This window comes from Lepisma saccharinum, chromosome 5 (assembly GCF_977018435.1).
Source record: "Lepisma saccharinum chromosome 5, izLepSacc3.1, whole genome shotgun sequence".
Classification (NCBI taxonomy): Eukaryota; Metazoa; Arthropoda; class Insecta; order Zygentoma; family Lepismatidae; genus Lepisma; species Lepisma saccharinum.
Genome location: NC_139233.1, coordinates 75,138,112 through 75,164,100, shown reverse-complemented (window position 1 = coordinate 75,164,100; position 25,989 = coordinate 75,138,112). Strand labels below are relative to the sequence as shown.

At 37.3% G+C, this 25,989-nt stretch overlaps 2 protein-coding genes across 2 annotated transcripts in view; one reads left to right on the top strand and one right to left on the bottom strand.

Moving 5' to 3' along the window:
• Nucleotides 1-13,239: 13,239 nt before the first annotated feature.
• On the top strand, nucleotides 13,240-13,923 carry LOC145988078 (protein CFDP2-like). The gene has a single exon (XM_083122915.1). It carries the CDS (start codon nucleotides 13,240-13,242, stop codon nucleotides 13,921-13,923), a length of 684 nt encoding a protein of 227 aa, XP_082979041.1.
• A 6,024-nt stretch (nucleotides 13,924-19,947) lies between these two features.
• Nucleotides 19,948-25,989, bottom strand: part of WDR79 (Telomerase Cajal body protein 1 homolog) — a gene marked incomplete at its 5' end in the record, with an annotated part of 60,810 nt that continues 54,768 nt past the window's right edge. Inside the window, one exon of the mRNA XM_083122681.1 lies at nucleotides 19,948-21,053. Within this exon, the coding sequence (XP_082978807.1) occupies nucleotides 20,897-21,053 (157 nt within the window). The remainder of the gene's footprint in view (nucleotides 21,054-25,989) is intronic.

Here is a 25,989-nt window from a genome sequence, read left to right as displayed (position 1 = left end):
CAGATAGTATCATTCATTTGTTGGTAATGGAAATCTGTATCTGTGATGGATTTAGTCATATTTCATTAACACTTCTGATAACTGTCAATTTGTTTTTCCCATAAAAAGATAATGCTTCATGCTGTATGAAGAGATTCCCTTGGGATGTCAGCTCTGAAGCATATCCTGAACTGACCTGGCTGGTATACTGACAGAATCTCTTCACTATTTGCTTCCAGGAAAGCATTATTTTATGCTAACAGTTGGGCTGAAAAGTTCGTAGGCTGACTCATAGATGGCGTTACTAGAATTAAATCCATGTGATTTTTACTTAGTACTAACCTTCAAAAGATACGTGTATAAATTTCACAGCTGCCGGATAATTAGTTCGTGAGATATAGCATTGTGAGTGAAGCAGCTTTTGTTATTGTGAAAAAATGGATAAAAAAGAATTTCGTGTGTTAATAAAGCATTGCTTTTTGGCGTAAAAAAATACTGTTGAAGCCAAGGCTTGGCTTGATAAACATTATTTGGACTCTGCACCAGGAAAATCAACCGTTGAGAAGTGGTTTGCTAAATTTAAACGAGGCGAAATGAGCATCGAAGACGATTCACGCAGTGGACGCCCCAAAGAGGCTGTTACCGACGAAAACATCAAAAAAGTCCACAAAATAATTTTAAATGATCGTAAAGTGAAGTTGATCGAGATAGCTGAGATTATTACATAGCGTTGTTGGAGTGTTTAAAGGATGAAATCACGAAAAAATGGGCCCATTTGAAGAAGAAAAAAGTGCTGTTTCATCAAGACAATGCACCGTGTCACAAATCAATGAAAACAATGGCAAAATTATATGAATTAGACTACGAATTGCTTCCCCATCCACCATATTCTCCAGATCTGGCCCCCAGTGACTTTTTCCTGTTTGCAGACCTTAAAAGAATGCTCGCTGGAAAGAAATTTAGCACTGATGAAGAGGTAATCGCTGAAACTGAGGCCTATTTTGAGGCTAAAGAGAAATCGTACTATAAAAATGGCATCGAAAAATTGTATGACCGCTATAATCGTTGTATTGCCCGCGAAGGCAACTATATTGAATAATAAAATCGAATTTTGTCAAAAAAATATTTTTTACTATGTTAGCCTACGAACTTTTCAGCCCAACTGTTACATGCGGTTAACATCATATAGGGTGCAGCAATGAATCAGGCAATTTTAAATACTTCACAGTTAAGACAAACTAATGTGTAATGGATGCAAAACATACATAATGAAGACAAAATGAAGTAATTTTTTGACTGAAAAGGAAATACCAAAAGAAAATTCAAATATAGTCCTTACATTGTGGTTTATTTGAAAGTAACATTACTACAATGACCATTTCATTCCAGTCACACTTATCAGCAAGGTAAGAATTTGAGCCACCTCTTCTCTGATCGGATCTTTACTTTCATTGAGGGTGCATGAGGGTCGGTTGGAAAACTTTTGCTTTCAATTACCCCCAAAGAAAATAATCACACGGACAGATCCAGTGATCTGGTAGACCAAGGAAATATCCATGTTGTTGTTTTTATAATACGCTTTTACAAGATTGGGGGTTACCTATGATGCAACAACTAGCTATATCCATTGTTGCAAAATTGCCAGATGCATTGCCACACCCTGTAGATTAAGGGAAACTTCAAATTTTGGAAACTGTTTATCAAGGTAGGAAAGAAAGTCAGCCTGCCACCCATTATTATCATGAGGTTCTGGTCAGTCATGGTTTCAACAGGATTTTTTTTTTTTTTTTTAATTAGGGCTGGGCCAGGTTCACTCTTATAGAGCCCCACTGATGCTGGAAACTTAAAAATGTTCCAAAACATTGAGTAGTCCACTCCAGTTATAAGCAAGCAAAGTTTTGCTTCAATGCATCAGAATATAAGGTAACTGTTATGTAATCATGAAATACAGTTTTTCACACAATGTTGGTGCAAAATAAATAAAAATTTAATATGTTGCATTAACTTCCAGGATAATTACTCTATCCTAGAATGTCGTGCAGCATTTTTGTGGGTATGCTAGAAAAGTATTACTAATACTTCCAACTGAAACTTTTCTAAGATACATTGGCATCAACTCAGGCAAAGTTTTTACCTCTCTTGCCTTAAATCTATAAAAACAATAAGTTGCTGACCAAGGCAGTTTATTAAGATAAAAACACTTAACACGTAATGTTTCAACACTGTATCAAGGTCTTCCTCAGACGAAGAACTAAACTAAAATTTTAGTTTAGTTCTTCGTCTGAGGAAGATGGAAACAAGGCTTAATTATATTAGTTAAATCTATGTTTAACTTTTTAGTGAATTACTGGCTTCCCTTCCTACACTGATGAATAACCAAACTTCTTTTGAAAATTTGGGTCAATCATTCAGTCCGTGTTGTGACTCTTTATAATGAGTTTCCTGTTTTAGAATTTTTTAGGTTCAGTCCCAGTTAGAGCTAATCTGATAATGCTTTGAACTGATAGTCATACCGATACTCTTTAGAGCCCCTTCCCCCTCTCCAATACAGATACTTCAAAACTGTAACAATTAAAAGTTCAAAATATTGATTAATATTATTGTGCAAGTATTTGGCATAATTTCCAGGATAATTAAGATGCCACAAAATTGTCATGCAGCATTTTTGTAGACCCCACGAAAGACCAAAATGCCAGAAAAGTATCAACAAGTATAGGTAAAGAAAAATCCTACCGATGCTTTTCAGTACAGATCCATCAGTACCAGATCAGCCTAGTTGTAATGTATCCCTCCGTGTGACAAATGCTAAGTTTCAAATAATTCCCTTCAAAGGTATTTGATTTAAATCAAGGTTTTAAATCTTGTGATTTTTAAAAAAATATTCATTGATCAAAATTACTTTGATTAAGAAATAATGTTTTGGTTCATGTACAAAAATAATTTGTTTATTAGGCCCTTACTTTTTCTTCAAAGGAAAAGTATGGGAACAAATGTTTGATTTCAGCTCGTACAAAAGGAAAATTTGAATGAATTACAGTTGAATTAAATTTCAAAGATAAGTGTCTTACCCCACTTGTGGAAAGAGAACACAGTGAGTCTATATTACCATTCTCATTGCACAACATTGGAAGAAATTAAATCATGAGAATGGCAATGTAAACGCATCATACAGTTCTCTTTTCCACAAGCGGGTTAAGCCATCACCTTTGAAATCCAATAAAAGAGAGAGAGAGACTGTAGAAAAGATGGTTTTGTATAAACGTGGCATGTGGAATTCATAATTAAAATTTAAGATTTTCATTTGAGAAAACCAGTTGTTTGGTTTCAACAATGTAACATTATTGACAAGATTCATTGCATAACTGCTTTTTTTTTTTTTGTTAAATTTATCCCATTGCTATAACTAATGGCAGGTCCACATGCTACATTTTCAAGTATGTTTTGCTTGCGCAGTTCAAAACTGTACAGGGAGAGATGTCGCAGTTCTTGTGCATCCACATGCTAAGTCTTGCTGTACAGTTTTTCCTATTCAGTTCCGCACAGTCCATCATGGAGGAAGTGCTACTCTGGTCAATTTTTGCACTTTTTCTTGCAAAAAGAAGGCAAATTAAAGGTTTTATGAGCACGCAACGTTCAAGATGGTCCAGACACTGGCTACTGAAAAAACAAATTTTCTCACGTGAGGTTACTTCGTGAATTATGTGGTGAGAAACATTGTGCTTCTTTACTTTCACACCTATGTCCTCGTATAAATATGTGAATCAACTTATAATATTACATTAGTGCTATCTAAAACACTGTTCCTATAGTTGATTAAGATTATTCCTAACCCCGTAGAATACTGTACAATATTCAAAAATCAAAAGTTAACATAAATACCCTTTTTTTTATCATTCTCTTATGAAAAATTTGTTTACAATTCAGTTTGCTTAAAAATAATTACAATGTACAAGGCTGAAAAGATGTTCTCAGCACTTATATTTTCATTATTTTATGCCACTCTTTTACCTCTTGGATTAATTGCGATAATGAGAATGGATGATGAACTGATTAAATGGTGATGGGACGAACCCAGTGATACATACGCATATGACCATGGTTCGAACCTGAGACTTCTGGCTTTCTAGCACGTTATGCTGACAGTATTGCCATGGAGATCAGGTAAGGTAAGTTATTAAAACACATTTCCTGTGAGGTTGAAAACGTACCATCATGTTACCATTTGTGGTTTGGATTATTTTACTTCGCTTTTCTGCTACTTTTGGCTAATTGCAAAGATGGAGATGAGTGATGATATGATCTAAGGGCAATTCCATAGAAAATAGGACACTAGACTAAAAAAATTAAAGTGCATTTTCTGGAAAATTCTTAATATGGGATACATGTATAATGTCTTAAATTTTCAGTTCAGATACTTACTTCATCTGCTTCCTCCTATGTGACCCAGGAGACTTTCTTCTTTGAGGTACATGTTCATGCATGTGCGTGCACTCCAGTGCAGCAAGGCCAACAGTGTTGGCCCACAGTAAAACTGTTACAAAATTACTTCTTTAACTTTAGTTTTTCATAATTTCTTCAGTGTTGCCTCAAAAGAATCAACCTGCAAGCTTCCGAGATTCGCCCTGTTCCGATATGGGGCCATTTGCACACACTAGTGGCATGTTGACAAAACATCAGCGACACATTACTCTGGTCAGCCTGTAGGCAGCCAACACCAGCAAGTAACCAAAATATAAACAGGCGACCTTGAATCAGCCAATGGGAGGGTACATCATGTGCGGGGAAAATTTCTTTTCCAATAGGTAAGGGATGGAATAAAGTCAGGTGCCATCAGTGAAGTCTGCTGATGTCCTCAGTGTTGCAAACTGCACGATTAAGTATCCACGTGTACTCTATACTACCATCGTTGTAGCATATTCACCAAGCTAGTTAACAATTTATAAATAAACTATAAAGTTTCAAAGCACAGGAGAAACACAAAAATATGATTGCTGACACATTCTATGTGAAGATAAACGTTTCAGAGCATTTGGTCTATTAAGGCAGCTAACATGTCCATGGACACAATCTGCCAAATAGAGTTGGTAAAACTTGCTGGCCACGGTCACATCTTTTTCAAGCACTTTGCGAGGTGAAAAGTTACTGTTTTTCGGGCAGGTGAATTTCTCTATTTGCTTGCTTCAAAAACTTGAGTGTTGGCATTGTTTACTATTTACTACGGAAATAACTAAAGTGAGAATCATAGAACTTAAGACCTTCTGTAAACAAAAGCACGTGTACCTCAACAAAGTTGCCAACTTATGAAAATAAAATACCCGACATAGTCACAAGGTGCAAAGATATAGCATTTGTCAAACGACGGGGAATAAGCAGTGTTTCACTGATGACCTGTTGGGAGTTAAATGTACATATGTAAAAAATATATTATATATGAATGGCTTATTGCAGAAAGGGACCTGAGTCACATTTTTGAGGTATCGGAGTTAATGGTATTTTTGATTTTCCTAGTTACAGACACACCTTTTAGTGCAGAAAGCACGTCAGTCACACGAGGCTAAAGCAAAGAAAATCCACAGTGAAAAGTGTACTTTAATGCAGAAAGGTACCAGAGTCACTGACTCGGGTCCTTTTCTGCAATAAACTGAGCTACACTGTAGTGACGGACACTGGTTCCTTTCCACAGAGAAAGAGAAATAACTGTGTGGAAAATAAACTTGGCAACTCTGAAACAAGTGACGAGCGATTTCCGTAAGAATAGTTCGTCTGTAGCCATGATCTACAGAGGGTGATGTGTGTTAGTGCAGAGCGGTGACAACTATTGAGAGGTTTTGTTGCTTGTATTACAGATATGCAGGACGGTAGTAGTGTTAGTAACGTGAGCGTTGACAATCCAAGCAAATGTCTGAAACATATGCCAGAAATGTGATTAGAAGTGCAAGGGTGAATGGACAGGAGTATGTGAACTACAGGGGTGTTACAACACCTGCGAAAAGAGTTCGGTCGCCATGTAAGTGCCCAAAAAAAGGTTATGAACAATTCAATGAAGACTAAGAACGTGCAGTTTTTGACATATTGCATAGAATGCACAGTAAATAAAGATGAACAGGATATCAATTGCAGAGAATGACCCATGTTGAAAATGTTAAGACACATCGTCCACACAAAGGAGATGCTGCGTTACATAAAAAGTCGTTTAAGTACCACATACTACTGGCAAGTAGCAAAATTCAAGTTTGTTGTGAAGCATTTTGCAGACTTTATGATGTATCAGAGAAAAGAAGAATGTGTTTGGGGAAGTTACTGTTAGCGGGTAAAATACCTCATGATATGTGCGGACAGAACAAAAGTGGGAATATGATTAAGGCTGCGGATATACAGGCAGTGCATGGACATATCGCGTCTTTTCCAACTAAACGTGGACATTATGCAGACATCAAATACCTACAAGAAAACCTGTCAATTCAAAAGATGTATGAACTGTTTAAAGAAAAATACCCTATGTCCAGAATAAAATACAGTTTCTACTACAAGTATTTTAAGGAAAATTTTGTGTTTCGTTTCGGGAGGCCACAGCTAGACACATTTGCTTTCTGTGAAGAACAGGGTAACAAAATGAAGAGTATACTCTTAAATGACAATGCAAAAAACAAGTTCTGCACAGCATTGAAGGAATCTGCAACTTTGGAAAGATACAGTGGGGCTGTGTTTCGAATTCATGCAAAATCTGGACCTACCAAGTAACAGTCAGCTGACTGTATATACGTTTTGTGTGTTTAACATGAAAACAGGACATTCTCAGTTTTACCTGTATCATGAAGGACAAGCAGGAAAAGGACCAAATGCAGTGGCGTCTTTCCTGTTAGGTTATATTGTAGACTATGTGCCTCTTAGTGTTACAGAATTGCATCTTTTCTTGGACAATTGCCCTGCACAAAAATAAAAATCACACATTGTGTTGCGTTCTACTAGCATTAACGGACACTGGCAGATTTCACAAAATCGTGCATCATTCTCGTATGAGAGGTCACTCATATATTCCATGTGATCGGAAGTTTAGTGTGATTCGACGTCCTATCAGACATTGTAGCCGTATTTTTACGTTGTACGAACTGTGTATGCGAATCTGTAATGCAACTCGGGGCGGTAAAAATACTGTCAAACAACTTATTGACACCAGTAACATTATTGATTTTGCAACTTGGTGGCCTCATGTTAAAAAAAAAAAAATGCCATCTGTGGAAACTACCATGTGTTCCTACAAGAATAGGCAGTATTTTCAGATTTCCAAGTATCATTACTTTGAATACTGTGTTGAACATAAGGGTACTGTCAAGGTTTCCGAATTCATCAAAGGTTTGACGTGTCACACCTTCTATCTGTCCAAAGGTGCAAACAATTGTAATTCCTACGCCACGTACGTTCCCAGTTGCACATATGCCATCAAGCTTACTAAATTCAAGGACACACAAACTGATTTTATGAAGATATTCTTCAGTGGCCCACCACACGTGCCAATGAAACAGACTCAGATGTAGAATAACACATGCATGTATGAGCTCGTACATTATTGTACTTCAAACACTGAGTCCAGAAAGTGCAGTACACTGTCATTTATTGATGAATCTATAATTTTCTGTGGCATATATAAGCTAACCTAACTTAACTTAACTTAGCTTATGTGGCAATGACAAACGGACGTTTGTAGGATATTTCTCGTCTTATTTCTCACAGTTTCCACTTTTATTGCAAAAAGGTACCGGAGTCACGACCTTTTCATCTCCACTGTCTCTAGCAGCATACTGCAGGGGGGTGCATTGAGGGTTGCAAAATTAACTATTCATTATGCTGAATATTTGAGCCAACAACGGTACATTTCTTTCTTACACTATCAATAGTATACGATTTTTCTTGTTTTTCTCAGAATTGTGCAAAAGTTACTCAGGTCCCTTTCTGCAATAAGCCATTCATATGTAAAAAAAAAGGTACATATGAAAGTCGGCCTGGTGGCCTTCATTAATTTCATCTGATGATCACTCATCCTCATTGTCGGGATTAGTCAAAAATGGAAGAAAGCGACGCTAAATAACAAGAATCAAGTATAAAATACAACTAATGACGAATGTGTGCGTGTCTCACAACGTGGTCGATCTACTTCTCAATGCCACACATTCCAGTATCCTCCAGTGTGAACCTCAACGTCTCTAAAGATACATCATCCAAAAAAACACTCGTATGTCCTTGTCATCCATGTTCAAAAATGCTAGTTTATGCAGCAAAAACACTAAAGGGAAACTAAAACTGCAACTTAGTGAAGCATTTACCCTGGCAAACAGCAGAAAAAAAAAAGTGGGGAAAGAAGGCGGTAAGATACACAAATATTTTGAGGCAGTCAAATTTTCTTGTACCCTACATACAAAATAAAATGCACATTTGGGGGTGAATTCTTAAATATTGTGACTTTTTCCTCTCCCTTGTTGAGAGGTGTTCCTTTTAATTCAACCTCCCCCACCCTGACAGCCTACCCTCATTGTCACGGCACAACCTCCTTCACCTGCAAAAGTATTCCGGAGTGTGAACACCTCTGCGTCCCCCCCCCTTTCCGTATCATCATCCCCACTGACAATGTGAAATCACACTATCATATGCCGACATTCGACATACCACTTCCGTTTTTATACTTGACTTAGTGAGAAGTCTTGAGGTTGGCAACAGCTTAATAATGGATTTCTTCCGCAATATATAGTCCGTTTTATAAAAGTACGCTAATGCAAATTACATTGGGAGATATACATTTTTAAATATAGTTTCATTAAAGGTTTCTCTTTATAATAATAATACGTGATGATTGTATAAATTACAACCGATCACGTGAGCAGCAAGAAAATAGCACCAGTTTCGAACATGGCGACTTCCATGCATGCAGGAAGGTCTCAGTGTTCTGAGTTTCTTTTGGAAATACAGCCGTTTGAAAAGTGGCGAGAAGCAGATTGATCTTAACGTGTATATGACGTTGTGTCGGTGGTATCCTCAGAAAGCAGTGAAGTTAGTGTCCGAGTGTGGTTGTGTGTCTGCATCTTTTGTTTTCGGTCTGGTGAAAGAAAGGAAAATGACCGGTCTAGTTGTGAGTCCCGTGAAGAAACACGTTGTTGCTCGCAGAAACAAATACACTGATTTTGAAATAAGTGCAATACGGCGCAAGGTGCATTCGTATTTTTTTCAATCAAAGAGCTAGCTGTCCACTGAGAAAAATATTTTGGCTGATGTTAATAGTGATGATGACGATCTCCCGGTTCGACATTAAATCCTCTTGTGACACGTTGAGTTCATTTTGGGGAAGGAAATTTGACAGACGACACTCATTGACAGGGACAATATCGTTGTCTAGCGCCGAAAATGCCTCCAGTTCAAAAAGTAACTGCTGAATCAAGGTAAGAAAATACATTACTTGCATGAGACGTGGGTCTTTAAATAATGTGATTTATTATCGTCTTATTGTTTTCCAGTGCACGAGAAACAAAGAAATATAAACAATCTCCTTTTATTCCTCGGCTTATCTTTGTTTAGCTTCCGCTAAAACTGGTGGTATATTTGTTGCACAAAGGAGAAAACAATACACTGTATGTTAACAATGTTGGTTAATAATTTGGTGGAAGGGGCAGCAACAAAACCAAAAAGCTTGAATTTACTGAAAAGATTCTCTCACTCTTTTGTAAGTTTTACTTTGGCGCTATCATACTGAAAGAGGAGGGGGAAGGGGAACCCAGTGTCAGATAAATGGAACATTTGGTGTAGAAAAATATGTTCATTCTTGAACAAGAACATGTATTTAATAACTTATCGAAAATTTCTTATAGTTCAATGTGTATAAGTTAAAGTAGGAATACGTTTTTCCATGGTATGTAAAATTAAAGATCAGGTGAAGTGCCAGTGAACAGCATATGATGGCCACGGCATTCACGAGCACTGACGCAGAGTGATACGTTTGTTTACAGAGAGTCTGAAGGTTCGTGATTCCGACTTTACGTGGATTTGTGAATATTGCGATATGTGAAAATCTTGAAAATTGTTTCAATCATCCACGATCGTCTGTTGCATTAAATATGTTGACAACAGACCAACTGAAGTTCGAATAAATGAACAACTGTGCCAGGACATTCATCTTTCCCATTAGTCGTTAAGAAAACAATATCAGGTAGAGTGCTCATTTTTTTCAGTGTAACGTACTATGTAGAAGCAATGAATTCTTGGTTTTCTTAATTTTTCGGGATCTGCTTCCCAAACGGAAAATGTCATCACACGCCTCTGAGAGCATGTATTATTAATCAGCATTATTTCTGGTTGTTATAGTAAGAGTTTCAGAGGCTTTATTTACTGCAGAGCTTGAAAACAAGTATCACTTTGCAAAAACCAACGGTGAATGTTCATTTTCATCAAAAAATTTAAGCAATGCAAGGACATAATCATGCTTAACATTCCCTTTAAATGAGGGTTGGCATTTTGCCAGAATTTGTTGGGTCAGATAAAACCTGGCAAAACCGGGGTTTTCAGGTTGTTGGAAAATATATATTTTAAAAATAGAATACATTTTTTTCCTGCAGTAATGTATCATAACATTCAATTTGTATTGCTTTATACTCTGTCCCAACTATCTCTGGAGCAGGCGAACGAAAACAAGTCTCTGCCCAAGTAGTGGCATGAGAGGGAACTGGATTGCATGGAGGGGTGGTAAGCGACTAGTTACCAGCCACACAACAGCGTGTACTGCTTTGTTCTGCCCACTCTATTTCCTCCCCTTCTCAGATGCTATGCACGGCCTTGCCCCAGAGATAGTTGGGACAGGGTACAGTTGATTCTGTTAACATATTCAGTTGTAAAATATTTGTCCAACAGTTTGATTCTACTGTTCCTGAATGGTGTAACAGTTAATGTTGTTGCTTTGTGGTCAGTGTCAGAGTTGCATTTCCTGAAGAGGCACATACTTTGGTGTATCCAACAATCAGTCTACAGGAGGGGGTACAGAATATGTCATATTTCTCAGTCAACAACGGTACGCTCCATACAGGCACCTTATTACAAGTGAGGAGTAATAACATTTTAAATTAACTAGAGGAATGCCTACGATGCCAGGGGTCCTAGGTTCAAATCCTGGCCTGGGCATGGGTATTCTTTGTTTATGTCCCTTCATCAATGTCATCATATCATCATGTGTTTTACAAGATGCATTGCATTTTTAGTAAATACTATTAGTGAATATTCCATTCTGAACGTCAGTTTATTAAACAAATTATTTAGTGAATGCCTCTATTGGGATGAATTATGCTACAGCTATAAACACATTTTTTATCTCATTTATTTCACTTCCTTACAAGCTGCCATAGACCATTAAATAATCCCAAATTAATATGCAACACAATGTTTTAAATCTTCTTCGATACAGTTTATCACAGTTGTGTTTTCCCATTATTTTTGTGGATGTTTGAAGCATAAATACCTACTCTGTGTATTAACCATGCCAAATTATAAGTTTGCCATATTTAATTGTCTGACTGATTTGTTCAAATGGAATACCTTATACATCTTCCAAAATATCTAGCTGCTATGAAAATGGCAATTCCCATGGTCTAAAACATTAGTGACCCCCAATTTGGTCCCGAACGCTCCCCAAACATGCACTATATTTCAAAATATTTATTAGAGCTGAGCCGATACTGATACCATGACCGATTCCTACTGATGCCGATACCGATACTTGTATAATTCCAGTATAAAATAATGGCTAGTTATTGAGTCATTCTAACTCGTCACATCACTAGGCAAGTATTTAGAAATATATTTGGGAGCCAGTCCAAGCCAAGTGTCTCAGAAATATAATAATAAAAGTGTTTATACATTTCTACTAAAAATTCACCAGGCAATTAACATGCACCACCACTTATTAAAGGACAAAGTAATGATATCTAGTAATATACATCGTCCCAATCTGTGATCCAAAAACAAACAGCATCTGAATACCAAAATGTAACAAGGCAAGATACGGATCAAAATCCCTGTTATCTCTGGCAAGTAAAGTGTGGAACCAACTGCCTGTAAATTGCAGAAAGGAGAGTAATTTGGCCAAATTTAAACGACAGATTAGGACATTAATCTATGAATACTGACACCGTGCCTCATCTACCTCATTGCCTCCTTCATATAATGTAGCTGCAAAAATTTTTATTTTTATTCTATTTCTTATATTTTTCAATTATATAAATTTATAATATTCAATTTTATGTATACTTATGAACAAATAGCACAACTGTACATTAATTCGTAAGTTCAGATACTTACTTCATCTGCTTCCTCCCATGTGAGGTACATGTTCATGCATGTGTGTGCACTCCAGTGCAGCAAGGCCAACAGTGCTGGCCCACAGTAAAACTGTTACAAAATTACTTCTTTAACTTTAGTTTTTCATAATTTCTTCAGTGTTGCCTCAAAAGAATCAACCTGCAAGCTTCCAAGATTCGCCCTGTTCCGATATGGGGCCATTTGCACACACTAGTGGCATGTTGACAAAACATCAGCGACACATCACCCTGGCCAGCCCGTAGGCAGCCAACACCAGCAAGTAACCGAAATATAAACAGGCGACCTTGAATCAGCCAATGGGAGGGTACATCATGTGGGGGGAAAATTTCTTTTCCAATAGGTAAGGGATGGAATAAAGTCAGGTGCCATCAGTGAAGTCTGCTGATGTCCTCAGTGTTGCAAACTGCACGATTAAGTATCCACGTGTACTCTATACTACCATCGTTGTAGCATATTCACCAAGCTAGTTAACAATTTATAAATAAACTATAAAGTTTCAAAGCACAGGAGAAACACAAAAATATGATTGCTGACACATTCTATGTGAAGATAAACGTTTCAGAGCATTTGGTCTATTAAGGCAGCTAACATGTCCATGGACACAATCTGCCAAATAGAGTTGGTAAAACTCGCTGGCCACGGTCACACCTTTTTCAAGCACTTTGGAAGGTGAAAAGTTACTGTTTTTCGGGCAGGTGAATTTCTCTACCCCTGCTGCCTTGCAGGGAGGGGAGGGATCTCCAAAGGCATGGTAAAGCCAACTGCCCTAGGGGAGTAAACCCTAAATAAATCCACCCTGCGTTGGGCCAATCCCCCACACAAGGGTATTAACGGATTCAGAGAAAAAACAGGAGCCTTGGAATGGACAGATCAACACAACAACGACCGAACTGGAAAAGGAAAACGAGAATGGGAACATGGAACATTAAAACTATATTAGGAAAAGAAGTTGAATTAGTACAGGAAATGAAGATACGTAAGATAGACGTAATGGGAATTAGTGAAGTAAGAAAGAAAGGAAATGGCATACAAAGGCTTGAGGAGGGATATACCTTGAGATATTCAGGTGTTGGACAGGGCAGAAGAGCAAAAGAAGGGGCAGGAATTGTAACAAGTCAGGAATATGAAACAAAGGTCAGTGGCTGGGAACCAGTTAACTCAAGAATAATTGTAGTTAAATTTGATATAGAATATAAAATATCATATATCCAAGTATATGCACCAACAGAAGATGCCTCTGTGCTTGATAAGGAAGAATTTTATGTACAACTCCAGAGGACACTAGATAAAGAAGTAATGGAGGGACGGTATGTAATGATAGTGGGAGACTTAAATGCAAGAACAGGTAAAGATAAGAAGGTAGCCCATGGTAATATGGGAAGCTACGGGGGAGAAAAGACATTGAATGAGAATGGCAAGAGATTACTGGAGTTTTGTGTAGAAAATCAGTTGCTTCTTGGAAACTCCTTCTTCCCACATAAGGAGGCACATAAAATAACCTTCCAGGCTGAAGGAAGAAATGCTAAAAGCATAATAGACTACATAATATATACCAGTAGTATTAGGAGAAACATAATGGATGTTAGAGTATAAAGAACAGGTTACAGCCAGACTGACAGAAGGACCAGATGTAGAACAACTAGAGATAGAAGAAATATGGAAGAGAATTAACAAGGCACTCATAAAATCTGCAGAAGAAGTATGCGGAAAGAAAATAGTAGATACAAGAAAAAAGAAAACGTCTTGGTGGAATGAAGAAGTGAAACAAAAAGTAAAAAAAAAAGGAAGCATGGAAAAAATATATTATGTCTCAGACAGAAGAACATAGAAGGAAATACATTGAAAAAAGAAATGAAGTCAAGGAAATAGTGAAGGAAGCTAAAATAACATCCTGGGAAAAATTTGGAAATATGGTTGAAGAAAAAGCTAGAGAAAAGAATACAAGGCAATTTTGGAAAGTTGTAAAGAACTTGAGAGGAAAATATGGAAAAACAATAAGAACCATTAAAGATGGAGATAAATTGATCACAGAAAAAAACGATGTGTTGGATGTATGGCGTTAACACTATGGTGAAAAATTCCAGAAAGAAAATAATAACCCAGAGGAGGTAGGGGTGATATATGGACCATACATGGAGGTACAAGACTCAGATATAGAACGGGAAATAAAGGAAGATGAAATACAAATAGCAATAGAACTGATGAAGACAGGAAAAGCAGCAGGATCAGATGGAATAAATCCAGAATTAATAAAATATGGAGGTATGGAAGTAGTTAAGAATTTAACCAAGATGTTTCAAAGAATATGGAAGGAAAACAAAATACCAAATGAATGGAGGAAAAATATCATTATCCCACTACATAAGAAGGGCAGTAGCTATGACTGTAATAACTACAGAGCAATATGCCTCTCATCAGTCGCTTATAAATTGTACACAAGGATACTAGAAAGACGTCTCAGAAAAGTGGTGGAGGAAGATATGGAGGAGGAGCAGGCAGCATTCCGCCCTAAAAGGCAAACACAAGATCATATATATACTGTAAGAACGATTATGGAAAAAAGAATTGCCAAGAACAAGGACACATATCTAGCTTTTATAGACCTAAAAGCTGCTTTTGATTCAGTCCCTAGGCAATATGTATGGGAAGCATTGGAGGCAAAGAAAGTACCAGTAAGATTATTGAATGCAATAAAAATTGTATATAATAATCCTGTAGGAACAATTAGAGTAGATGGCGAACACTCAGGTGAATTTGACATTGAGAAAGGCATGAAACAAGGAGACAGCCTCAGTCCAATCCTATTTAACGTCTTTTTAGACGAAATTGCTAAAATATGCAAACGACGAACACACAGAACGAAGATAGGTATGGGGAGATTAAGGCCAGTATATATCCAAGCACTATTATATGCCGATGATATCGTACTGATATCAGATACACCTGAGAGACTTCTGCAAGCAGTGGAAGAATGGTATGAAGAACTTAAAAGGAAAGGCATGAAGATTAATATAGAAAAGAGTAAGATCATGCGCGTAACTAAAGAGGACAAGGAAAATGAAGCCCTGAATATAATATGTGAAGGGAAACAACTAGAGAAAGTAGAAACATATGAATACTTAGGAACTATCATAAGTAGCAGTGGCAAAATTGATCAAGAGATAATGAATAGGACAAAGAAGGCAGCATCAGCATATTATCAAATGAGTAATACTTTAGTGGGAAAAAGAGAGATCAGTATAAAAACAAAAATGCAACTCTACAACTCAATTGTAGTTCCCATCATGGACTATGGCACAGAAAACTTAGCACTCCAAGATAAACATCTAAGTAAATTTCAAGCAATAGAGATGAAATATCTTAGAAGAACAGTGGGGAAAACTCGAAGAGACAGAATAAGAAATGAAAGAATAAGAGAAGAGGTAAAACAAAATAAGACAATGACTGAAATAGTAGAGGAACGCCAGCTGAAGTGGTATGGACATGTAAATAGAATGAATGAAGATAGGAAAGCCAAGCAAGTGATGGAGATGAGGGTTGAGGGTAGAGTAGGAAGAGGCAGGCCAAGAAATACATGGGAAGATAGAATAGAAAAGATAGGATTAAAATATGGAAAAACTAAGAACGAAATGAGAAGAATGAGTCGAGACCAGACGGAGTGGATGAGATGGACAGAACGAGGTACCCGACGCTTAACGGCATAAGGGAATGGAAGAGAAGAAGAAGAATTTCTCTATTTGCTTGCTTCAAAAACTTGAGTGTTGGCATAGTTTACTATTTACTACGGAAAGAACTAAAGTGAGAATCATAGAACTTAAGACCTTCTGTAAACAAAAGCACGTGTACCTCAACAAGGTTGCCAACTTATGAAAATAAAATACCCCACATAGCCACAAGGTGCAAAGATATAGCATTTGTCAAACGACGCGGAATAAGCAGTGTTTCACTGATGACCTGTTGGGAGTTACATGTACATATGTAAAAAATGTATTATATATGAATGGCTTATTGCAGAAAGGGACCTGAGTCAAATTTTTGAGGTATCGGAGTTAATGGTATTTTTGATTTTCCTAGAGTCGTTTTCACGTTCAGAAGAGACAACGGCGCTTATGGAGAAACCGCACAGTGTTGCCAATACAGCGCTAGCTCATGTCGCCGGGAAATGATGACCTTCCTTCACAATGAAGGTGTTACATATTTTGTATATATAATGATAATTATATGTAATTATTAACATTAATATTATACTGTGAACGTTACAGTTACCCTTTTTACTATGATCCATTGCGATCACTACACACGCGAGTGTAATGCACGAATATGACACTTCAGAAATCACTTAAAAAAGTAAAAAATCACTGAGAGCTCACACAACTGAAAACACTTTTTCGGGAGAGGGAAAAAGTCTAAACAGACCAAAGCAGATCTCTCACTCAAGTAAGGGGACCCTGGCACATGGGTTAGATTCAAGTTGCAACCCAAACAAACAAATGAGTTATGGCCCACGTGAACTGATAAGACGCGAATGACTCAAGCAAGGCATGTCATATTTCTATCTTGAAGCCCCATATTTTGTCACGTGTTGGAAAGCCTTTCAAAGGTTAATATGGTATCTATGAATTTATGTGTACGTTGGAAACTGAAAGGTGATCTTCATTTCAGCATTAATGTCGACAGTAATGTAAACGAAAACAACGTGTATTTGCGACAGCACTAATGTTGCTCACAACAGCAGCATTGGAAATAATTGTCAATTATTAAATTTAAGTAATTTCAATTCTATTATAACAAACTGCATGAAGTTCATATTTTTACTGAATGGAAATAAAATAACAACTGGAAAACTTTGTGGTGATAGCCGGAATGCTGCGGTGAGTCAGCTCAAGATGGCCAGACAACGTCTCCTTACTTCGCGCGCGGTTCGGGTTAAAAAGAAACTCCAAATGCATGGAAGTAATATTTCTGGGAACCTTTGAGTGGTTATAAAAAATAATTTCATTATTTTCTCCACAACTTTGTCGCTGGAAGTTTTTACTTGGAATTACAGAACAAAAAATGGCCAGCGACGACATTTTCTACTGCACGAATATAAAAAATCTCCACATACTTTATTTGAATATTTTTTAATGCAAATATGCTTTAAAGTATTGATAAATTCTGAGCACTACCATCACCTATGACAATTAAAAAACAGTGTCAATTTTTTTCATAATGAAAGCTTCAATTTTACGGCATGTTTCAACGTTAGGAATGAAAACAATGTAAAAATTGTGTTTTCACAGAAAATTTGCGTTTTTAATTTATCTAAAATTATGTAAGCAAGTTACCAGTTTTTTGTGTTCACCATCGTATTCTCTACAAAATTTCCTGCAAAACTGCAGGTACCGATTTTACTTAAGCTAAATTTGTAAATCCAGAAATTTGACAACAGCGCGCTCGTATTTCCCATAAGAAAAGCATTGCCCATAAGAGCCCATTGTGTCTTCTGAACGTGAAAACGACTCTAGTTACAGACACACCTTTTAGTGCAGAAAGCACGTCAGTCACACGAGGCTAAAGCAAAGAAAATCCACAGTGAAAAGTGTACTTCAATGCAGAAAGGTACCAGAGTCACTGACTCGGGTCCTTTTCTGCAATAAACTGAGCTACACTGTAGTGACGGACACTGGTTCCTTTCCACAGAGAAAGAGAAATAACTGTGTGGAAAATAAACTTGGCAACTCTGAAACAAGTAACGAGCAATTTCCGTAAGAATAGTTCGTCTGTAGCCATGATCTACAGAGGGTGATATATGTTAGTGCAGAGCGGTGGCAACTGTTGAGAGGTTTTGTTGCTTGTATTACAGATATGCAGGACGATAGTAGTGTTAGTAACGTGAGCGTTGACAATCCAAGCAAATGTCTGAAACATATGCCAGAAATGTGATTAGAAGTGCAAGGGTGAATGGACAGGAGTATGTGAACTACAGGGGTGTTACAACACCTGCGAAAAGAGTTCGGTCGCCATGTAAGTGCCCAAAAAAAGGTTATGAACAATTCAATGAAGACTAAGAACGTGCAGTTTTTGACATATTGCATAGAATGCACAGTAAATAAAGATGAACAGGATATCAATTGCAGAGAATGACCCATGTTGAAAATGTTAAGACACATCGTCCACACAAAGGAGATGCTGCGTTACATAAAAAGTCGTTTAAGTACCACATACTACTGGCAAGTAGCAAAATTCAAGTTTGTTGTGAAGCATTTTGCAGACTTTATGATGTATCAGAGAAAAGAAGAATGTGTTTGGGGAAGTTACTGTTAGCGGGTAAAATACCTCATGATATGTGCGGACAGAACAAAAGTGAGAATATGATTAAGGCTGCGGATATACAGGCAGTGCATGGACATATCGCATCTTTTCCAACTAAACGTGGGCATTATGCAGACATCAAATACCTACATGAAAACCTGTCAATTCAAAAGATGTATGAACTGTTTAAAGAAAAATACCCTACGTCCAGAATAAAATACAGTTTCTACTACAAGTATTTTAAGGAAAATTTTGCGTTTCGTTTCGGGAGGCCACAGCTATTAGTTCATAAAATACGACCAAACAAGTTCTGCACAGGATTGAAGGAATCTGCAACTTTGGAAAGATACAGTGGCGCTGTATTTCAAATTCATGCAAAATCTTTACCTACCAAGTTCCTACAGTCAGCTGACTGTATATACGTTTTGTGTGTTTAACATGAAAACAGAACATTCTCAGTTTTACCTGTTAGTTTATATTGTAGACTATGTGCCTCTTAGTGTTCCAGAATTGCATCTTTTCTCGGACAATTGCCCTGCACAAAAATAAAAATCACACATTGTGTTGCGTTCTACTAGCATTAACGGACACTGACAGATTTCACAAAATCGTGCATCATTCTCGTATGAGAGGTCACTCATATCTTCCATGTGATCGGAAGTTTAGTGTAGTCCTTTGATTTTATTCACCACAAACACGGAAAGCTCTTGTAGAGTTCAATGAGCTCTGCTAAAAACTCGCATTAACCCAGACAGTTCTAAAATTTGCAGTCTTCTGGTCCACAGGCTATGTCTTGCATGCACTGAACTGTGTAAGCAAAACATACTTGAAGATGTAGTGTAAATTGGTCATAACATTGATCAAACTACAAATAAATGTCTAATCAAGGGAGCATGTGATCTCCCAAAATGTTACATCAAAAAAACAAGTTTAAATGATTGTGACAACCATAAACTACAAGAATAATTATCTTAAAAGTGAAGCAGACACAATTTCATTTTTTGCATGTAAAGTTTATTTTTATCATAGCACTATTAGCCATATAAACGAAGTCTTATCACAGCTGTACACACACACAAATTACTAAAAATAAATTTGTGAAGTCTTTCTTGTGCAAACATTATGGACAGTAAAACATCCATACCCTGACTATCTTTTCATAATGCTGAATATGGATGTCACATAACAACATATCACTTCTTGATGTTCATAACTGGAGACCAGATTTTAAAGGGAATTAATTTTTTTTTAAATTTTCAACATGGATCATGGAATTATCTTCCACCAACAAGATTACATGGTTTTGATTTCCCCCTTTTTTTCAGCCCATTTTACCTTTTATCCCTTTTTTAAAATACATTTTCCTTTCTGGTCCCTTTATGGACCAGTTTTTCAGCCTACATTCCCTTTTTAAAACACATCTTCCTTGGTCCCTTTATTGACAAGATATCAAATATTTTGTACGACTGTATTTTGCCTACACAAAACATTCAACAATTGTCTTATTTGGTGCAGTTTAGAGGAAAGAAAGAACAAGCACCTTCTACCTTACCTTCCCTCCATGAGTGTTGGGAGCACGTTGCAGCGATTTTTGCAATAATGCGATCTGGGCTTAAGCAGTGACAAATGCATTGTAAGTGGCACGCCTGTTGAGTTTAAAGTGTACTTATCTGCTAGATTTAGACTTTTATTATGAAGTTTTATAGAATAGTTTTAATTTTACTGTGTGGCAGTGACGACAGTATCGAATTTCAGTGAAATCGCGAAGCCAGGTAAAAGTGGCAACAAGCTATTGAATGGGTAAGTTGTTTCAAAGAAGATTTCATCGAAACGGATGGTAAGATTATTCGGTGTACTTTACCTTCAAAAAAAGGAAATGAAAAAGGACAATAGTTGAGCACTCCACTAAAAATATTATTTTAAATGAAAGCACAATATATACCATTCATACATAAAAAGGAATACATTAGATTTGATATGAAGTAAACACGTATATGCAAAAATAAACTATAGTCCTTTTTATTTCCTTTTTTTGGCAATAATTTTCCCTTTTTTGTCCTTTTTAGAGTAATTTTTATTCCTTTAAAATCCGGTCTCCACTCATAACTTTCCAGTGTGCTTTTTAATCCTGAAGCGTTAAAACATCATCTGCTTATGTAAACTAAATACACTACTTGTTTCTTATAGATGTATCTTACCAATAAGCAGTGGGGAAAGTTAGTAATTACTTGGTATTCATTGTTAATATGCTCATTATTGCACTTTGCAGATATTATCTTCCTGCCCACCATAACTTGAAACTGTTCTCATGTTTCATGTACTTCCTCGTGAACAATGGGCTTCCATCACTATCATCTGAATCAGTTGAAGGTTCCGGAAAATGCCTCTGCCCAGATGAAGTTGCTATGATTGGGAACTGAGGGTGCAAGCTGAAAGAAAAACATTTCATTAAGAACCACGAAGTTGCTAGCCTTCATGGCAGAGTGGCCAGCATAATGTACCATGATATTCTTACATATATTTTACACCATATTCGTAGAAACACACAGTGAATCAATCTCTGTTGATACAAATCAATCCTAAACATTTTTAATCTTCACTATTTCAGAAAAGTATCCTTGGTCGATAGAGGTTGGCATGCCAAAGTATTGTAGTTTGTAGCAGGAATTAGCTATACTGAGCTGAGCAAAGGCCTACATAAGGACTTAGCTCATGTACTCACCTGTCACGAGCCGGAAATAAAATGCTGTGTAATCAAAAATGCCAGCAGTCCCCGGGTGACGAGAGGTCGCCGGAGGAGTCTTGGTCGAGGGAGCGAAGCGCGAGGTGTGTTGCGAGTGACAGTGTTAAGTCGGTCCATTTAAAAGGTATGGGCGAACCCACGAAGGACCTCGATACACACACACACACACACTTTTCCTCCCCTCAATGGTAAGATATCTTTCTTGCACAGAAGCCTTTACGTAGGCCTTCAAGGCCACGACGACAAAGTGTTCTACATGCAATGACGGGACCAAAACACACGTCTAGTTTGATATGAAAGCTGTGTTCCTCCTTATTTCGTACGTTATTGATAACAGGAACACGGGCCTTGTCTGCTAACCCTAGTTTCGTAGAGCAGAGGCCTGTTTGCCACCCTTTGGTTTAGTGACCTTCGCTCGTAGTTAGCAAGAGTGAATGACTCACCAGATACCTGTTGCCTGTGAGCTTATACAAGAATAGATATTTCGTTAGCGTCTGTAAGTATTGTTTCGTCTGCAGTTATATCAGTTAACGTTCGAATTGTTTCCTAATGGTTACGTTATTTATAAATTAGTTCTCGAGAGTGACCTTTCTATCTATTTGCCCGGCGCCTCCACCATGTTACGTTTAGGCCATCACTGGCTTAAACTGCTTGGGTGCAAGAGGATGTGTGTATGAAGAATGGAATAAATTACTCTCATTGCTCTTTACCAATATTTAATAGAATCGCACAAGTGGGGGGGGGGGGGTCACGCACGAGCCAGCAAGATATCTAAACACTGACAATGATAAAACCCGAAGTGTCACCACTGTACCTGATTTCCTTCACGCTTCCTCGGCTGAGTCACGACGTGGCGCTCCATCAGTCCATCGAAGGTGTCCTCAGTGGGTTCGCCCAAACCTTTTAAATGGACCGACTTAACACTGTCACTCGCAACACACCTCGTGCTTCGCTCCCTCGACCAAGACTCCTCCAGCGACCTCTCGTCACCCGGGGACTGCTGGCGTTTTTGATTACACAGCATTTTATTTCTGGCTCGTGACATGAGTCATCCTTTTCACTGTCTCTTGTCTCTGTCATTGCTGCTATATGAAGGTCTACCCTGTATGTCACCATTGTCACCACTCATTACACTATACATTTTATTGATGTGTTCGTCTGCCCCATTTGTAACCCTTTGTTACAAACCAAGTCCCCTGGTCACCTTATATTCCCATACTGGACTTGGGAGGGGAGCCTATAGCATGAAAAAGTGAACAGCAAGTGTTCTTCATCTTGCAAAGAAACTACCCAGCAACAAATGCTTTTATCTTTTTGTTTGTGACCTCAAACAAAGCACAAGAATGGTGGTGGTGGTGTTGACAGGCCATCAAATCAACACCACTAACTTCCCCTCCCTGCTTCCCATTAGTCATTTGGCTCTCCACTGTACTGACAAGCAACGGCTGTAAAAAATGCTGCATTTATTCTATGCTCATCCCATTAGCTTCTTTGGAAACTCACCGCATTCGTCTACACACAGGAACACATCACTTTGCCTTTGCAAACTCATGTTTAGGTTACGGAATTGAAGAATAGGAGCGATGTTCTGAAAATCCATTTAAAAAACAACAAACACACACAAAATATTAATCTAATCTAGAAACCCCCCCCACCCAAAGATATCCAGAACCAAATTACTGCATTTACTAATGCATATTGCACACTTGTTTCTAAATTTTTGCCCCCAAAAGCTGTGATGCGTATTATGCACAGAATAATTTGGAAAGCCAACATTAAAACCATCCATGTTTTCACTATGTCACTGTGTATAACGACAGCCGCAATTACAAATTAGCAGTTTGGATTTCTCATTTAAAATAATATTAAAAAAATAATAATTCTATACATTCTTGTTTATTCTATGACATAATTTTGATCTTACTTCCTTCTACTACAGAATAAACAAGGTGGTTACAGAAGTGAAAGCTTTGGGATACTAAACCAGGGTGGTCACTCTAGGACCATGATAAAATTCAAGATATAATTCCTGGTTTTCAATGCTTCAACCTTATGTATTACAGCCTCTCACCACACAAGCACACAGATATATTAACAATATAAAGGGTCTGTGTGATTACAATGTATCCAAAAATTCTAATTCAATTAAACAATACATGCAACATTTAAAATATTTAAGGTGTGGAGTTTACATTTATTATTTCACTTACTCACACTTGAAATACATCTACAAACACAGGTCACAAACGTTACGAAATAGGCTAATCTACGAAAAATTGTTAATTGTATAATAATGTCAATAAAATGTACGAAAAATTGTTAATTGTATAATAATTTCAAAATAATCTACGGCTGAACCTTGCCTGCTAAATAAAGGAATTATTATTATTATATAATCTATGAAAAATTGTTAATTGTATAATAATTTCAAACTCAAATTTAACTAATCAACTTCAAGATATATAATCTTGCAATAATCTTCTGTCTGTCAGATAGATTGTTCTGGAAAGGACACTAACAACATAAACTAAATGGACAAAGAGAATTCAGTTTTATTTTTCACACAACTTTCTTTTTCTGATCAATTGATTGATTGAGTTTGTGTTTTAAGTCCACTTTATGCACAGTAAGGCTACTGGACCTACAGTTTAAAGTGGGATCTGAACCATTATGTGCCTCCACCGGGTATCGAACCTGGGACCCCTTGATTACAAGACGACAACGCTACCACTGTGCCATCGAGGAGGCTCTTTTCCTGATCAATAATAATAATAAAAGCTAAATTGTGAAAAACTTGCCTCAGGGCATTTAAGAACATGTTTAAATTCAATGGGATTTGGATTAATAAAAAGAGAAAAAAATCATGCGGAATTCCCAGGGAGTAGCCACCCTGTAAATACAGTGCACAGTGATCCAGAATGCCAAAAAAGTCACCAAAAATAGAAATTTCGACTTTTCTGCAAGACAAAACATTAACACTTCTCTAAACAGCTAAATGGCACACAAAACTGCCAGAGAATTTTTTCTCTAAATCGATTATTTGCTCTTGTTTTTGCGCCTCAAAATGGTGGTTCATGAAAATGGTATTTTCAGACTATATTTTGTACATATTTTTAAGACTTGTTGTAGCAATATTTTTTTGCTGGACAATAACATTGTGCTAGGTAGACTCACATCTTCTCAGTTATATACAGAAAAATAATACATTTGATTAAAGTAAAATATACCATTGTTATTTTCGACTTGAAAACACAAAAGTTATCTTGAGTTGTAGGTCTCGTGCGACAACTTGAGCTCTGGGGAAAGTGGAAATCCGAGGGGGCCATATGGGTTTTGTCAAGAAAAAGGCAGGCTGGTGGAGCAAAATTCCAATGTTGCCATCTACAGATGTAAACAATTAACTGGTCACTCAGTTTAGATGTAGATTTGATTTGCTGAAATGTGGGAGAAGCACAAGCTTCGTTTCCAAAGATACTAGGCCGATGTCCATGGCAGAGTGGTTAGCACAGTGCGCTATGACGCGAGGAGCCCCGAGTTTGAATTCTGGCCTGTATATGGCCCTTCATCAATATCATATCATCACCCATCGTCATCTTTGCGATTAGCCAAAAGTAAATAGGAATCCAAATCAATGAATCCAATTTGGATAAAGGGTTATTAATTCATTAATTGATTTTATTTATTTTACTTCACTTTTCTGCCACTTTTGGCTAATTGCGAAGATGAGGATGACTGATGATATGACGAAACCCATGAAGGAACAATCACAAAGAACACCCACATTCAGGCTGGGATTCGAACCTGGGACCTATGACATCGAAGCGCACTGTGCTAACCACTCTGCCACAAACCGTAAAAATGGGTTGTGGACAATACTGTACCTACACCTATCAAAGAAGTTGAGAGAAAAAACAATTTTCGATTTGGGGTCACATTATGGAAATGTTTACTTGATCTTCGTTTTCCTTATTAAAGAACCCAGTAGGAGGTTTTGATGGAGAAACCAGATATTATTGTTGTGCGTGCAGATTTCTTTAGAGATATTCATGACTGCCCAAACACTGGAAGAGCTGTGCACTTTTTAGATGAAACATACATAAACGAACATCATACGGTGCCAAAACGTGGCAGTGTGACAAAGACGTTGTAAGGCCTTTACCACCAAGTGGAAAAGGAAGGAGAGGCTTCTAATGGCAACCATCGACGCAGCACAGTTTGCAAGTAAAATATTTTAGGGTCCTTAGTGAATATATATATATATATATATATATATATATATATATATATATATATATATATATATATATATATATATATATACGAGGTGTGGCTAGATAAAAACCGGATTGATGTTGCTGTTGACAAAAGGCAAGCGCGTCAAGGTCAAGTGGTGCATGATTGTATGATGTGATATCCTGCCTATCGACTGTATGATTGCCCAGGGTGCGCGGCGATCAGTTCCACTGTAGCTTGTGGACGAAGTGCTCCGTCGGAAAAATGTCAAGTGTAAAAGTGGAACAGCATATTAATTTGATGTCTCTTATGAAACTCGGAAAATCTGCCACAGAAACTTATGGTTTGTTGAAGGAAGTGTACGGAGATGAGTGTTTATCACGCACTCA